This window comes from Euleptes europaea, chromosome 1 (assembly GCF_029931775.1).
Source record: "Euleptes europaea isolate rEulEur1 chromosome 1, rEulEur1.hap1, whole genome shotgun sequence".
NCBI lineage: Eukaryota > Metazoa > Chordata > Lepidosauria > Squamata > Sphaerodactylidae > Euleptes > Euleptes europaea.
This window is the reverse complement of record NC_079312.1, coordinates 46,182,394-46,199,087: the sequence shown is the minus strand read 5'-3', so window position 1 is coordinate 46,199,087 and position 16,694 is coordinate 46,182,394. Positions and strand designations below refer to the sequence as shown.

Genomic DNA, 16,694 nt, shown 5'->3' with positions numbered 1-16,694 from the left:
GATGAGGATTGAGAGGGAAAGTGTAAATTACTACAACACAGCAAGGGAGAATGGAGGCTTGCTGGCTGTGTGGCTGGGGAGTTATACAGGGAATTCTTTTGGTGTTGAGGAGCAGCAGGCAAACCCTTTGTTGAAGTTCAGCACATGTGGAGGGGTCTCTTGGGAGCTTTCAGCATAGTTTTCTGTAGACTGAAAAAGTTGTCTGCCGATGTGTTGGTCCAAAATAAAAATGTCAGACCGGGATTTTAAGGCCTTTTCTCACCAGCATCCTTGTGTTCAATGCTGGTGGGCAAGGAGATATACATTAGTGCCTTTGATATCGGGTTGCACCCTGGGGTGGGGTGGGAAGCAAAAGGTGTCTGCCACTGAAATTACCAAGGCCATAAGAACCTAAGAAAAGCCATACTGGATCAAACCAAGGCCCATCAAGTCCAGCAGTCTGTTCACACAGCTATCAACCAGGTGCCTCTAAGAAGCCCACAAACAAGACAACTGCAGCAGCATCCTGCCAGTGTTCCATGGCACCTAATATAACAGGCATGCTGTAATAGGTGTGCTATAATAGGCCAGCAATTTTCCTGATGCTGGAGAGAAAAGGCTTTTATCTTGGCTGTGGTTTGTTTTAGGATAAACAAAGCCAGTTGAGTTCAGAACCAGGGTGTAATTGTCCAGAATACTGGTAGCCCAAGAGTTGTAACCCCTGGTCAAAATTAGGGTGTGCTAATTATGCAGAGTAGTCATTTGTAAAAACAACAACAACAACAACAACAACTCTTATTTTTCCCATGTACTTTATTTTTCCCATGTACTTTTGTGTCGCATCATCATTCAGGGTGTGGGGGCAATGTGGTTTGTATCACCTTGCAATTGAATGCATTTAAAATTTTGCACGTGCATGGAAAAATCAGTGGCTGCTGTTCAGGATTCATAGTTCCTAGATCAGGGATCAGTCAAAGCATCTTTTCTAAATAATTATTTAATAATCAATTATTTCTCAGGAGGTGAAATGAGGGGAGTAATAAAAGGCAGGTGGGTTATCCCAATGTATTTTGACAGGGAGCGGACAGACAAATTCAGCAATGGAAAAACATTGCGAGCATCCCAGATCTAACCACATGATTCTCTGGATCTGAGCTTCAGCTTGGAAGTTCACAATTGTAAGTGCTGCTAACAAGGCTCCAGAATTTCCCAAACCCATACACAACATTGTGTTTGTTCTAATTGCTGCTTTCATGACGGCCATGTGAAACATCCTTCATTTGATGAGCAGAGGTTGAGAAAACATGGCTGTTGGCAAGATAAAACTATTCTGACATTATAAAAATAAGACTAATCAGTTTTTTGGGGGGGGGGCTTTGTCTTATTATAAACTATTGTGGACATTCCATTTTTTGTAAAAATGCCAGCATTGTTAATGTTATCTAGCTTCAACCTTTGTTGCAGAAGGCTGATAATTATATGAAAAGTAATGTCTCCACAACAAAACCCACTTCCTCATCAGTTCGTTACTATTTTATATCAGGATGAAGAGACATCAGTAGAGAAAACCTATTATATTAAAATGCCAAACAAGATCAGATTGCTGGGAAACCAGGAGGGGAAAAAACACCTTAAATTACCCCTCTACATCTGGGTTGGCTGGCACTTGAATAACCTTTTTGTAGGTTTATCAGTGATGACATAACCCAGGCCCTTCAGAATCAAAGCACATGCTTCTGTCTCTTGAGCTACATGAAAATCTCTATTAACTGACAACCATGGGAGGATTTTTCTCCCTTGTGTGCACAGCACCCATCAAAAGCCTGACAGGTAGGGTTGCCAGCTCCAGGTTGGAGCCTGAGGAGGGTGGGGTTTAGGGAGGGGAGGGACTTCAATGCCATAGAGTCCAATTGCCAAAGCGGCCATTTTCTCCTGGTGAACTGATCTCTATCACCTGGAGATCTGTTGTAATAGTGGGAGATCTCCAGCTAGTACCTGGAGGTTGGCAACCCTACTGACAGGATATAGTTAGGCTTCCCAACAGAAGGATATCACCCACCACTTGTAGAAGCGCACTACAGTACCAGTTCCTGCCTGCAGGAATGCTCAGCGTTACTGAATATTGTGCTGCACTGAATATGGTCTCATTTGAACATTTCACAGAGATGCATATGAAAGGTCCAAGCCTTGTATGAGGCTCACTATTAACAAACAAAAACAAAAACCCCAACCTAGATACATACTTTAATCTGAACCCCAAGGATCATTCTGATGTGCTACAGAGCCCTTGTGTAGTGTGCCAGTTCCGGTGTGCAAAGGAAGCCTTCTGCAAGCACTTTCAGAACTATTCATTTCACCAATGGAACAGGGAAGTCTATAAACATCTAGCTCTGCATTGTCTTATATGACTGGTAGCAGCTGTCCAGGGGATGAGACACTGGATGGTCTTTCTCAATACCTACTACCTCAGTCCATTTAACTGAAGATGTCAAGGACTGAACCCAGGACCTTCTGTGTATAAAGTATGTGCTTTCCCACTGAGCCACAGCCCGTCTTAACAACCACTGCAAGCAGGGTTCATATCAGAGTGCCAAAATGCATACAGATGGTGGAATCAGTATTTTAAAAATAGGAAGACATGAAAGGGGGCTAAGAGGAATGCCCGACTGCTTCTAGAAAGACATGGCTAATTTGCCCATGTTGTTTTGAAAGCATTTAGATATGACAGTCAGTTGCATTCTGGGGAAAATCATGATACATGTAATGTTCAAAGTGTTAAGGTCTGCCCCTCCCCTCCATCCTCTGGATGTGGAAAGGAAAGCTGCTGCTTCTCAGAAAGGAAGGAAGGAAGGAAGGAAGGAAGGAAGGAAGGAAGGAAGGAAGGAAGGAAGGAAGGAAGGAAGGGGGGGTGACTGCTTGTCTAGAGAAGAGACTGTTGCTATCAACTGGCAGAACTGCTACCACCTACTTTGCTCTGTCCCCTCCATGTTCATTAGTTTGTTGATGGTAGATTTGTGGTCAACTTGAGTTTCAATATTTCTGGTTTTCTGGTTTTGTGTGTGTGTGTGTGTGTGTTGGGGGGGGTAATATTGCAAGCTGCTTTGAGACCACAATTGAAAGGAGAAAAAGTGGTTTAAAATGTACTCTTGACACATAAATACATAGACATGAGAAAAAGAAGCAAAGCCAAAGAAGGCAAATGATTGCATGACCCATCTGAGAGGTGAAGTTAGTTTGGGTTTAGGGTCCATTCTGAGGAGCATGTTATCTTTACTTGCAGAACTGGTCTTAACAAACATGAATCACTTTTTAAAAGTTTATTTATAATGATATTATTATTCTAATTATATATCAGAACTGCTACAAAAACTGATAGACAATTAGCTTCAGCAACCATTTCCCCCTCAGAAAAATAAAACTGACCAGAGTATCTTACTCATGTCAGGTGCCTCATTTGACTTCCCTTGAAATGGCAATCCAGAGTCCGAGTAAACCTTTTTTCATATATTAACCGGATGGCAGCATTTTGACACATCACATCAGGGCCCATCAGCCACATCCCCTTAAACCTCTTCTTATGGGACTTCTTAATGAAGTCTGATGTGGATGAAGCAACAGTGAAGTGCCACACAGCAATGCTGTCACTTTCCCCCAAAGAGGATGATTGGCTGAATATGTCAGATATTTATTCTGAATAAAATAGGGGATAGGAATACTAATTTTGAGCAAAGGATGGGCAAACCCCTGATTATATAACAAGTACTTTTGATGTTAGCTTAGTATTATCAGTTGCTGGGTGGATAAATATATGTAGCTGGTAGACAAGAACCTTTTTAAAAATTGCTTCATCACTCTGTCACTTCTTTATGAAGAAATTGCCAACCTCTACCACCATTTTCAAGCAAAGGGGACTCCATATTTATCAGTCTGCATGCCCAGCTTTTGGGGTGATTATGTGGAAGTGCATAAAGGTGAGACTACTTCTCTACATAGTTATTACGTTTTAAGTAGATTTACCATTATCACACAATCCATCACTAACCCCACTGACCCTACAGGACAGTCCATGGCCATTTGAAACTGAAAGACATCTTGACCCAGTAAATGTCTGGAAGGACAATGGAGCCAGCCTGCTCAAAACGTTCTGCTCAGAACTCAGTAAGTCACCCTATTGAGGCCATGCGTATGAGGCTTTATGTGGTTTCTAGCAGTTAAGTGTTCTCTAGGGATGAGGCCAAATTCTGAAAGCAGTTACGTTTGAGTCAAATACTCCTATCCATTATGAGAAATGAACCCATGAGTGTTTGTTTTTGTATCCGTTTCTCTTTCCTCATAAAGAATTATTTTCTGCAGGTTAAATGCAGTTTTCAGTGTTATTTTTACTTTAAGTGCATATAAATGGCTTATACAGTAAATGGCAAAAAGGATGTGTACGTGGTATAAACCTTTTGTATGAATGGTGTAAAAGGAGCCAAAGTGTCATCAATGAAATGAAAATGCGGTAAATTGAAATTAGTAAACAAAGGACCGTATGAAATCTAAAAAGATAAAAAAATGGCCATATTGGCAGTAAAGTATGTTTCACAACCAGGTTCCCTGTTTCACTAGCAATTCCAAATTGACCCATATTGGCCACTGTTCTCTTTAAATTTTGCCCCTACTCCCTTAAAAACAGAATGATAATGGAGACTAAGGGGAAAGTCACAATGAAAAGAGAAGGCAAATTATTTTCGTTATTTCCCTCTTCAGACTTGAGCGATCCATCCATTTCCTGTGGGCCAGTCCACCTCTGGTTTTATCAACCACTAGATTCAGGCCTAATAAGATATAAATCATCCTAAGGTAATTATTGTCAACTTGTGATCATCTTGTTCTAATCAGCATTAAGTTTAGTCAGTTCTCCCATTTAGACCATCATTGAGTAGACTTACTTATCCAAGTAAATCAAAGATTCAGAAATCTATATTTCCACATGTGCAAGGAAAAGTCTGACTAGAACTCTCAAGGCAACACTTGCATTTCATATCTAAAGTTGGGCTGGGATAGTACATCCTCACCCTTTATCATATCTTTGGAAGAATAGTAACCTATTTGAAAGAATACAATATTCAGATTGGGACCTGCAGAGTGATTTTTTTTACTTGTTTTTGGTATCACATCTAAGAATGATATCAAAGCATAGGCTCCACTCGCCCCTTGGCCCTGCACCCTCTGGTTTGCCAAAGGCATCTCAGCAGCTCTGCTCCAGTAAAGAGATTTGGTTCACACCGTGACTCAGACAGTACTATTATGTTCTTTGACATCTCAGCAAGTTTAATCAAATATGCATGTGCTTTTCCAATATGCATAAAGTGCAAATGAAGACAATAAAAGTACCTTTCACAATCAGCTTCCCTGAGTTTCTAGCAACTCCAAATTGATTCATTGCTATGCAAGTGTATACACCTGCGTCTGATTTGGTAACATTATATATCTTCAGACAGCCGTTCTCTAGAATAAAGATCCTGAAGAACAAAAATAAAGAAACAAATAAAACCATGAAACCAGTTATTAACACAATATTATTTTGAGCGCTAGCAGCATAACACTGATGCAATGTTACTTTTAATATTTGGACAACATGAATCAACGTTATTTTGTACAGCAGAGCTGAGCACATTCCAACTGAATTTTTATCTCACTGTTATCATTGATCATTGTATTAGACACAGATTAGATATACCAAAATTGACTAATCTCTCCCCACCACTAGCCTGCATCCTTCTGGGGTCAGTGTCAGCTATTTCAAAGGAAGGAATAAATCCACCATATGAGGTATAATTGTGTTGTGTTTCCTCGCAGGGTGAAATATTTTCCTGGTCTCCTTGGGTGAGCTGTTTACAGTCTGAAGTATGAGGCATGATAGCCCATGTAATTTTCACAGTGTGAGTAAAAGTTATTCGTCATCTACGTGGCAACCTGCAAAACTCCCAATCAGACAACAAAAGCAGCACAAAATGAATGCAAGAACTCCGTAGCATCATCACAGTCAAAAATAGCCTTGGCAGTTTTTAGGTATTAGAGGCAATTTGGCTGTTTGGGGTTTTCTTTCTGCCTGCCGACTTACAGTGACCTCATAGGGTTTTCATGGCAAGAGACGTTCCGAGGGGGTTTGCCACTAGGATTGCCAACCTCCAGGTACTAGCTGGAGATCTCCTGCTATTCCAACTGATCTCCAGCCGATAGAGATCAGTTCACCTGGAGAAAATGGCTGCTTTGGCAATTGTACTCTATGGTATTGAAGTCCCTCCCCTCCCCAAACCCCGCTCTCTTCAGGCTCCACCCCAAAAACCTCCTGCTGGTAGTGAAGAGGGACCAGGCAATCCTATTTGCCACTGCCTGGCTCTGTGTAGTGACCCTAGTATTTCTTGGTAGTCTCCCATCCAAATACTGACCTGGGCCAACCCCACTTAACTTCCAAGATCTGATGAGATTGGGCTAGCCTAGGCTTTCCAGGTCAGGCCAATTTGGCTATACCACCTCTGAATGCATGTGTGAGATTGCTTATTTGAATGAAACTGGATCTCGAACAGTGCAGCCCTAAACATACCCTTCTAATCCCATTAACTTGATTGGACTTAGATGGGTTTAAATCTCTGAAGGATTCAACTGTAAATTTCTTTTCCATGAGGAAGACTGAAGTTATCTCCGTAGGGGGAAAGCTTTCTAGTTGAAGGGGCATTTTTTACATAGAAAGCGCACACAAACAAATGATTCCCTGTGGTACAGTCACATAAGTGATGGTACAATATCAGCTCCTCTGCATAGCAGGCAGCTCCCTGAGTAATGTGTAGGAACACATACCCTATGTTGATACTGGCTGTTTCCTGTTTCTGCTAGCAGCAACCAATGATATGGAGTTAAAATAAATAAAAAGACAATGTCATGATGTTACAACAGCAGTAGAATTTGACATCATGTGTTCAGAAGCAGACTCATTTCCCCCTGCAACATGCTGCTCTGCCCTCTTTTTTCTTACTTGAAGAAGAAAAAGAAGAGTTGTTTTTTATATGCCGACTTTCTCTACCACTTAAGGGAGAATCAAACTGGCTTACCATCACCTTCCCTTCCCCTCCCCACAGCAGACACCCTGTGAGTTAGGTGGGGCTGAGAGAGCTCTAACAGAGCTGTACCTTGCCCAAGGTCACCCAGCAGGCTTCGTGTGTAGGAGTGCGGAACAAATCCAGTTCACCAGATTAGCCTCTGCCGCTCATGTGAAGGAGAGGGGAATCAAGCCGGTTCTCCAGATCAGAGTCCACCACTCCAAACCACCGCTCTTAACCACTACACCACACTGGCTCTCTTGCGTGTACAAAGCTGGAAATTCTGTCCTAATTACACTGAAGTTTTAAATATTATATATAGAGATCAAGATAGATACTCACAAACACACATACACATATAGTTACACAAAGCACTGTGATATTTCATATCAACTATAGACATTTAGATCATATACATAGCACCCAGTTGGTGGCTTCTCCTTATATCAGGCAGTTTCTTAAATGATTGATCCAGATGACAAAACAGAAGGAATCTAGGCCATATTTTACTGAATTTTTAAAAAGGGGGAAATTATCCTTTGTGTAGTAATGCAGCAGCATCTGCAAGCGCACGAGAAAGCTATGATTTGAGTGGAGCCAGAGATGCTGATTTAGAGTTAATTATCACAGGCTGTGTTCAACCAACTGTCAAACACAAGAGGATTATCACACCTGTGCTTAGTGTTCGAGGTGATCAGGTGTCAGTATTTTTTTAAAAAAAATAACTCCGTGGGATTCATTTAGCATGATGGGAATTTTACCCTCCTTGTCCCCATTGCTGAATCAGTAGGTTGCTTTCCTACAGCTGCTCTGCTGATCTGCGTGGATTCATCTTGAAAATCTATACTGTCATCAGATCCTTTGACTCTTATTTTTTTGGAAAAAAAATAATACATCTACAGAAAAAAATGTTCGAGGAGAAAACAAGGAAAGTTTGGCACAATTTGCTAGTGATTCAAAGAAGGAAACATAGCCTAAAAGTGAAGAAGAAGCACAACTTGCGGCCCATCCATATGAACAAAACCCATATGTGTGTGTGTAAAGTGCTGTCAAGTCACAGCTGACTCATGGTGACGTCATCAAGGGGCTTTCAAAGCAAGTGAGAAGCAGAGGTGGTTTGCCGTTGCCTTCCTCTGCAGAGTCTTCCTTGGTGGTCTCGCTTCCAAGGACTGACCCTGCTTAACTTCCAAGATCTGATGAAATTGGACTATATACCAAGCTGCCTTCCCTCCCTCATCAGCCATATTGTGTAGCTAAAATACCTCTTTTGATAGTATCTTTAATGCAGCAAGAGTAGGAAGTTTTTATTGTATATTGAGTTGCCATAGAGGTTAGTGGGCTATGATCAGCTTGATGGAGCATAAGTGATGGAGACCTGCTTTAAAAATGTACCATTTTCTTTTTTCCTTCAGTCTGAGCATGCATAGATTAATGACCTCAATACTGTAATGAAAGATCATTAAAGAATGAAGAGCTTATGGAAAATAGCAAACCCCTTAGGGCTGTTTCATTTTTCAGTTGGATTAGCCCCTTGCATCCATCTTGTCTGTTCAACAAAAGTCAACAAGTCATGCACACCATGTGACCCTCCAAACTACATGAGACTCACTAGCCATGTGCTATGGCCTGCCAAGTGCTCAACACCCCTTCTGTTGTACAATCCCAGAGAGGCAGCAAAAACAGGAGATTTATTGAGCCTATGGCAAACTGCCAGACCAGGTTGATGAGCTATTTTGACTTGGTGGGTCATAAGTCGGGAAGTTCTCTCTTGCCATATGCCTACATTTAGTGATGAGACAAGGAAATAAATGTGAATTTTGCAGCCATCAAGAATCAGAATATCAGATGGGAACCTTGTGACAGATTACAAGTGACACTCACATTGTAGATTTAGCAATGCTATCAACCAGCTGGCACTTCCAAATAAGAATGGCTATGGTCTTAGAACTAAAACTATTTAATTGGCATTACTGAACATTGCATCAAGCCACTAAGATAAGGGTGACCCCCCACCCCCCAAAATTATGAAATCATACTCAATGATAATACAAAAAAGCAAATAAAGGAGATTTTCAAACATCTTATTCAAACATCTATTTCCCTTGTGGACTTGCCTGACATTTAAATCCAAATCCTTTAACTAACAGAAGACAAATATTCCTCTTATAATAATACTATAGATCCTAATAGTATTATAATACTTATAATAATACTATAATAATAATAATAATAATAATAATAATAATAATAATAATAATAATAATAATAATAGATCTAATTAAATTTAAACCTCAAATTTATGCTCTGTAATGGTAATATGAAAGAATATTTCCCTTTTCCCTCTTTGGATGTTCTTTTTGGACACCAGAGTTTAGAGGAGATAAATAAGGGATGTCCCGGAGAAGGGGGTGCGGTTCAAGTCCATGAACTATTTCACTTACATGAAATTAAGCTTGTATAAGATATTTGATCCTATACAGGTTAATATTTGGGGACACTGAGAGAATCTGTGAATAAAAAGAGTAGATAGTCATTGTATTTTGGCTCAGGTATATTAAAAGTGATAAAATCAGAGATAAGTGAATTATTATGTGTCACTTCAAGCATTTTGAGCCTGTCTTCTTGTGTTACTGTGCATGCGTGAAAGACAGAAAGGTTCCTAAATTCATTAATGGTCATGAAGGAGAGGTGGTTTAGAATCAGATCTCAATCCTACAATTTTGGTTGTCACAAGTGAACAAACACATTTGATCTGAAATGCATTTGAGCCCTCTACCTGCTATTTCCCTCAGAGTTATACTTGTTTAAGAATAACTTGTTCATAGCCTAGCCTCTCCTTCACATATGGAAGTAGATCTATACTCATTTGAACAGTGGATTCAATGAGATCAGGGTATTATAAATCAATGAACTAGGAAAGCATGAACACTTATGGGGGGTGTTGCTTGTAAAAGCTTGCTAGTAAGTTTCAGTTCTATTTGTATGCTACAATAAAAAGGGATCCAAAGCAGCTTGAAATTGATCAGTGTAACAGAGGCAAAGAAAGTTGGACCACACTGTCTGACATTGACTGGAGAATAGAAGAAAGCAGTCCTGGGTGAAACTACCTGAAATTTGCTAGGAAGTTGCCAACATATTTGAAGAGTGCCTGAGAGTGAGGCACACAGCCATACCAGCTTCTAATTTTTTTTAGAGTCTTTTGTTAGAGACAGGCTTCTTTTGCCATCCTTTCTTGTGAGACATCTTCTGTGAGAAGCATAATGTACGAATGTGCTTTAACTAAAGCAGGGGTAGATTTCTGAATTATGATCAAAATGCCTGACAATGTACATGTGATTTCCAACTAAAAGAGGATTTAAATGAATAAAAGAAAAAGATTGCACTGACCTAGTCCCCTGGGGAAACTGAAATACCAATGAGACTGCAAATACAAAATGTTGACGTGGTGCTAGGAAACTAATGGATTAGAGGTCCAATAATTAGGTTATCAATGTTGTGAAGAGACATTAGAAAGAACAGATGAACAACATTTTGCAAAACATTGAGCCAAACCATAAAAGGCAAATAAGAGTAGAAAGAGTGTTAGCATTGCCATTGAATTGTAAATAAAAGGGAGGATCATAATTAGTTTTCTTCTTGTTCCCTAACAGCAGGCTCTAAAAAAAAATTAGAAACTGGTATGGTTCAATGTTAGGAAAGGCCAACACTGTTGGAAAGGCCAACAGTAGGGTTGTGCATATTGATATACCCAAACCAACTCCCCACCCTGAAATTAGCAGTTTCAGCAACATTTGAGTTTTGGGTTGACCAAATACCAAAACCTGGAAATCTGCCTGAAGCCAAATAGGCGATTCCTAAAAAAAAACGAATAGGTATTCAGCTTTTTTGGGTTTCAGCTATTTACCTTTGCTCAGATTCACAGCTCTGTGCTTTCTCCCATTTAACTATCTTTAACTGGTTTTGTTAGGGCCGCATACCTGGGGCCCTTTTGAGGTAAGGGTTGTATCATCTGAGCTAACTTGGTATGACCAACCATCACCATTCAGTGGGTTAATCTCGATCAAGCATAAGGGTTATTTAAAACAAAGGGCTCACCCAGTTCTGTCCAGAGGGATATATCCTCCAACTAAAAAGAACCAGCTTCAACAGCTGCTCACACCACCAGGCTTCCGACTGAGACTTCCTCACCCATGCAGAAGAGCAGTCTCAATCAGAACAGCCTCGTGGTCAAGACTTTGGCTGGCTCCGATGTCACCCCCCCCCCCATGAAAACCTACTGTTACAAATGCCTCTGGTGTCAGGTTTCAACGTTTCTCTTCAGGATAAATGTGGTCGGGAGTGCCGGAGTTGAAAAGGAGCCAGAAAGATTTGTGAAGCCAGTCACGTTCCAAGGCCAGGATTCCAAGAGTTCTCAGGTCAGGTACCAGACAGGTCAGAGTGAAGTGAACTTGTCGTGTCCATGCCCAGCACTCTTTCCCCAAAGACTTTTATACCACACCCTGGGAACGTGCTGGCTGCATCTCTGGCTTGGACCTGTAATCAATCACTCCCCAGCTGTAGTTCCAGGTGTGCAGCCAACCGTGCGCTACACCTTCTAGCTTGCAGATCTACTCTCATCCACTTCCTGCATGCTTCCAGGAATGCTGGGGACTTGGGGTTCAGAGGCTGATCCACTGCCCTGAGGTCAGGGGATACCTCTGAGCTAGCAGGCTGCTGTGGGTCTGGGAGTGCCTGTGTTTGGTCTCCTGGCTGTGCCTCCAAGCTAGCAAGTTGCTGTGTCTCTGGGAGTGCCTGTACTTGGTCTTCAGACTGGGTATCTGGAGTCAGCTGTGGTCTGCTTTCACAGGCCTCCTCCTCCTCCTTGGAGTCCTTGCTGGCACTAAGCCCAGGCTGGGCCATGACACCTGCTTACAAAAGGTCAACCCGAGTAGTGGCTTCATTTCCCCGCACCATGACCATCTCTTGAAATCAGATTTTTGATGACTACAATTAAGGACTGTTTGCAGGATGTCATTTGCCACCAAAAGAAATGTTTTCCATGCCTTGTTTTTCTTGCATTTAAGCCTTTCCCTCAGTTTGGAAGCCATCATGCTATGTGCCCCAAATATGAAGGGAGCCCCCAGACTCTGAGGCATCAGTCTGCCAATTGGCTCTTTCCGCCAGTCCTCGACAACGCTGAACTTCTGAACCTGAAAATCAATGGACAGCTCAGCTCGTAAATGCCTGTAGGATGGGGGCAACCCCTTTGCAGGGCCATAAAATTGGACCCCCTGTCCCAAAGTTCACCAAACTTTGGTAACCATTGAAGGAGAGTCCCTTGCAGACTCTACCTCCAAAAATGCCCCCACATGAGCTAAAAAAAAATCCCCATAGACTATAATGGAGCCGAATTTTTTGGGTAAACCCGGAAATAAAGCCAAAGTACCCCTATACTAGTATGGGTATTCAGCTTATTCCAGGTTTACCCCCCCCCCCAAATTGGGCCCAATAAGCCCAAATCCAAAATTGACTTAATTGTTTATTTATTTATTTTTGTATGACCCTAGCCAACAGTCCAAGCTGAACCAGGAGAGACGATAGACTGCTATAATATAGAATCATGATGGTATTTTCATACCTTCCAGGTGAAATGCTGATCTAGAATGGCACAGATATAGAAAGAATGCTGAAGAGGAAAATGGTATGTGGAGTGTATGTTGGAAGGATACAAATTGGAAGTAAAATGAATTATATGAAGGTCAGTTCATGGTTGAGGACTGCCTCATATTTTTGGATGATTGTGCAGGCTTCAATTCCACCAGTATTTACCTTTTTATGTCAGAGCTGACTTCATGCTATGAATCTTCTAAGCCCTCTACCATGAACTGATATCCTAAATTACAGCACCACCAACAAAAGATTTTTTTAAAAAATCCAAAGCAATATAGTATCCTGAATAGAGTGTAGTGATAGAAAGTCACCATGGGATTTTCAAGGCAAGAGATGTTCAGAGGTGGTTTGCCACTGCCTGCTTCTAGTGACCCTTAGTGGCCTTTCATCTAAATACTAACCAGGGCTGACCCTGCTTAGCTTCTACTATCTGATGAGATTGGGCTAGACTAAGCCATCCAGGTCAGGGCATAGTACTACATTGCAAATATTCATTATGGACTGATAAAAAACAGTTATAATACCCTAGCCGTCACTGTTTTTGAAAATCTCTTTTCTTGTTTTCTGAGTATTGGGGGCTTTTGAGACAAGACGATGCTTGCATATGCCCCTCTCACATATATTTACACTAGAGCAAGCAATTTAGGAAGCAATCCCAAGAAGGTCAATTCATGTTATTTAATGGGGCTTAGTTCCAGGAAAATGTTATTAGAACTGCAACCTTATAAGTTGGACTTTAGTCAGCCATTTGAAGTCCTTCTCTCCCATAAGGAGCCCTGGTGGGCTGAATATGGCTGCGTGTTTTATACTGCCTACCCCAATCAAGATGCATATCACCTTACTGGGGTTAGATTGACAACTAGGGTTGGCAGCTCTGGGTTGGGAAAGACCTAGAGATTTGGGGGTGGAGCCTGAGGAAGGTGTGGCTTAGGGAGGGGAGGGACTTTGATGGGGTCCTAATTCCAAAGGTGTCATTTTTTTCCAGGTGAACTGATCTCTATCAACTGGAGACCAGTTGTAATAGCAGCAGATCCCCAGCCACCACCTGGAGGTTGGCAACCCTATTGACAACAGTCAATCATTCTTATTGTGCAGAAAATGTCATATGCAAAATAAATATGTGTTGCTTAGATGCAGAAGATTTCAGAACAGCACTGTCTCCCCTCAATACTTCTTCTAATAAAAACAACTTTGGAGCATTTGCACGGAGAAGTTCCACATAAAAGCCAAAGGTGAGAGATGTTATTATCAAGTCATTCCACAACCCATTCTGTCAAATTTAATTGAGCTGAAATGTCACCCTAATGGATTTCCCCCCTTAATTTAGGAAGTCAATCTTATTTAGGGTTGGATTACTGGTAATTTACAGTGCAACCCTAAACAGAGTTACCTCCTTCTGTTTCAGTGGACTCAGAAGGGTGTAACTATATTTAGGATTGCATTGTTATTCCCTGAACTATAGCTTAGATTTGTTTGTTTTTTAACTATACTCATTTTTACAAATTGGGAGCTCAGGAGATCAGCGTGGATAATTCATGTTTATAATGGAAAATCACTATTTAGGATATATAGTGCACAATAGGAACTTAAGGTTGGTATATAGTGCACAACAGGAACTTAAAGTTGTTCATGTAAACTAGAGAGCCATAGTTACTGAAGAATATTAAAAACAATGAGCTTAATTAAAACTGGAGGTTTCCTCTTTCCCTCTTTCTGCCAACCCCTGTATCCTCTCCCTTGTCCCTGCCTCATTTTCTTCTTCTCGGCAATTCACTAACCTATCTTTTATCTGCCTCCCATCTCCAGCTATACTTATTTTTATTTACCTCATTTATACCCTGCCTTTCTCCACAGTGGGGACCAACTCCTCCTCTCCTTTATATCCTCATAACAACCCTGTTAAGTAGGTTAGGCTTAGGGCTCCCCCAGGTTTGCAGGAAAATCTGTTTAGTGTTGGTATGGCTCCGCTCTTGGATTTAGATATCCATAGATGGAAGCCACACATCACTATCAGATTATATATAAGGTTGACGATTCAGTGTTTGTTATTTTGCATCTTTGTTCTTCGTTTGGTCACTTTACTCCCACAAAGCCTTTGGAAATTAATTATATTGGTTAAAGACAGAAAAGGATTATCTTCCTCATCTCCTATTACTCATGATGAGTGAAATCATTCTCTCAAAATATAGCTGTTATTTTAGAAAGGAATTGTGACACAAGCATGGAGCATATTGTTGGAACTCCTGTGCTCTGGACTTATTGTGAGGCTTGTGCTTTAGACTTATAGTGGGAGCCAGCATGGTGTAGAAGTTAGTAGCGGTGGACTCTAATCTGGAGAACTGGGTTTGATTCCCCACTCCTCCACATGAGCAGCGGACGCTAATCTGGTGTACCAAGTTGGTTTCCCCACTCCTACACATGAAGCCTGCTGGGTGACTTTGGGCTAGTCACAGTTCTCTAAGAGCTCTCTCAGTCCCATCTACCTCACAAGGTGTCTGTTGTGGGAAGAGGTTGTAAGGTGGTTTGATTCTCCTTAAAAGGTAGAAAATTTGGAATATAAAAACCAACTCTTCTTTCAGCATAGGGGAAAGGTTGAAGCTCAGTGGTAGAGTGCTTGCTTTGCATGCAGAATTCGCCCTGTGTAAAAACTGGACATGTCTACTTCACTACTGTGTCTCACAGTGTTGTTGTGCAAGTGAACCCGATCATGATAGTAAAGTAGTTTGTTGCTAGATACATTGATGTGACATGAGTAGGTTAGATCCAACCAGACTTTTTTTGTTCTATATTGCCTAATTCACCTCCTTACTATAGCCACCATCCCACATGGCTCTGATACACACTGGCATAAAGGTTTTTGGGGGTAGTCAAAGGGGATCCCTCCTTTTTCACCAGCAAAAAAAGCTGGTAGAATCCAACCCAGTATTTCCTTGTTGCCATTACAAGGGATCTGTCCTAGGATGGATGGCCCAGTAGATAGCTTTCATTCACCTTCCTTATCATTGCAGTTCTTCTGCTCATGCCCTATTCAATACATTCCATATAAGAGCAGTCTAAACACTTTCACAAAAAACACCATTTCTTCCATAAAAGAATGCAAGATTTAACCACATTACAAGCTATTGGCTGCCTATGAAAATTTTGAAAGAAAAGAAGGACAGTTTTATTCAGAATAATACTAAAATCATAACATGGATATATTTAGGTAGTTGTTAGCGACAGCAGAATTAGGTCAAATGAATAAACTGTGCTTCATGACAGTTTTGGTTAAAGTTTAATGGAGCCACTGGGGTGCATCGAGGACTCTATTATTGGCATTATATGTTAATGATTTTTCTACCTGTTTGGGTGTAATTTGTATGCTAATATTACGGCTATTTAATAAAACTATGTTTAACTATGTTTAAAGCAGTTCCCTCTCTGTCTGCAAGTAGATATTAATGAGCTCTGAAATCAACTTGGCACAATCTAACCACAAACAGCATATATGATAAAAACCAAGGTTAATTTGGATCAAAACAGAGTTCCAAATTCTAGTTGAATGGGCATATTAAAGCCATTTGAGTAAACAATATTACTAGCAATAAGAAGTGTGAGGAGAAAATATTGCTTCCTGCTAATTAAAAAAGACAATTATATTACTTTTGTTATTTTCTTAGCAGGGTGTATATACTAAAAAAAACAAATATATGGTGCTGGGAAATATATGCAGACAAGGAGAATCAAACCAGCTCACAAGAAACACTAAAACTTGAGATGAGAGGACCATAATGTTCCCCATCTGACTGTTAAGATCTGAATTTGGTTTCATGGGCCAAAATCCACAGCGCTGTACAAGGAAGTCTAAAGAGGGGTTTGGATGTGTTTCTCAAACAGCAGCAGTCCCTTGCCATATAGCAAACTATTCTTTAAAGGGCTTTGGAAACCATATTAACAGCTGGTTGTGACTTGCCATAAGAGTTGGCTCCTCCCCTTCCCCAAACA

At 40.9% G+C, this 16,694-nt stretch overlaps 1 protein-coding gene across 1 annotated transcript in view; it reads right to left on the bottom strand.

Moving 5' to 3' along the window:
• CNTN6 (contactin 6) overlaps positions 1-16,694 on the bottom strand; it is a 187,164-nt gene that overhangs the window by 39,146 nt on the left and 131,324 nt on the right. Inside the window, exon 10 of the mRNA XM_056846756.1 lies at positions 5,356-5,483. Within this exon, the coding sequence (XP_056702734.1) occupies positions 5,356-5,483 (128 nt within the window). The remainder of the gene's footprint in view (positions 1-5,355; positions 5,484-16,694) is intronic.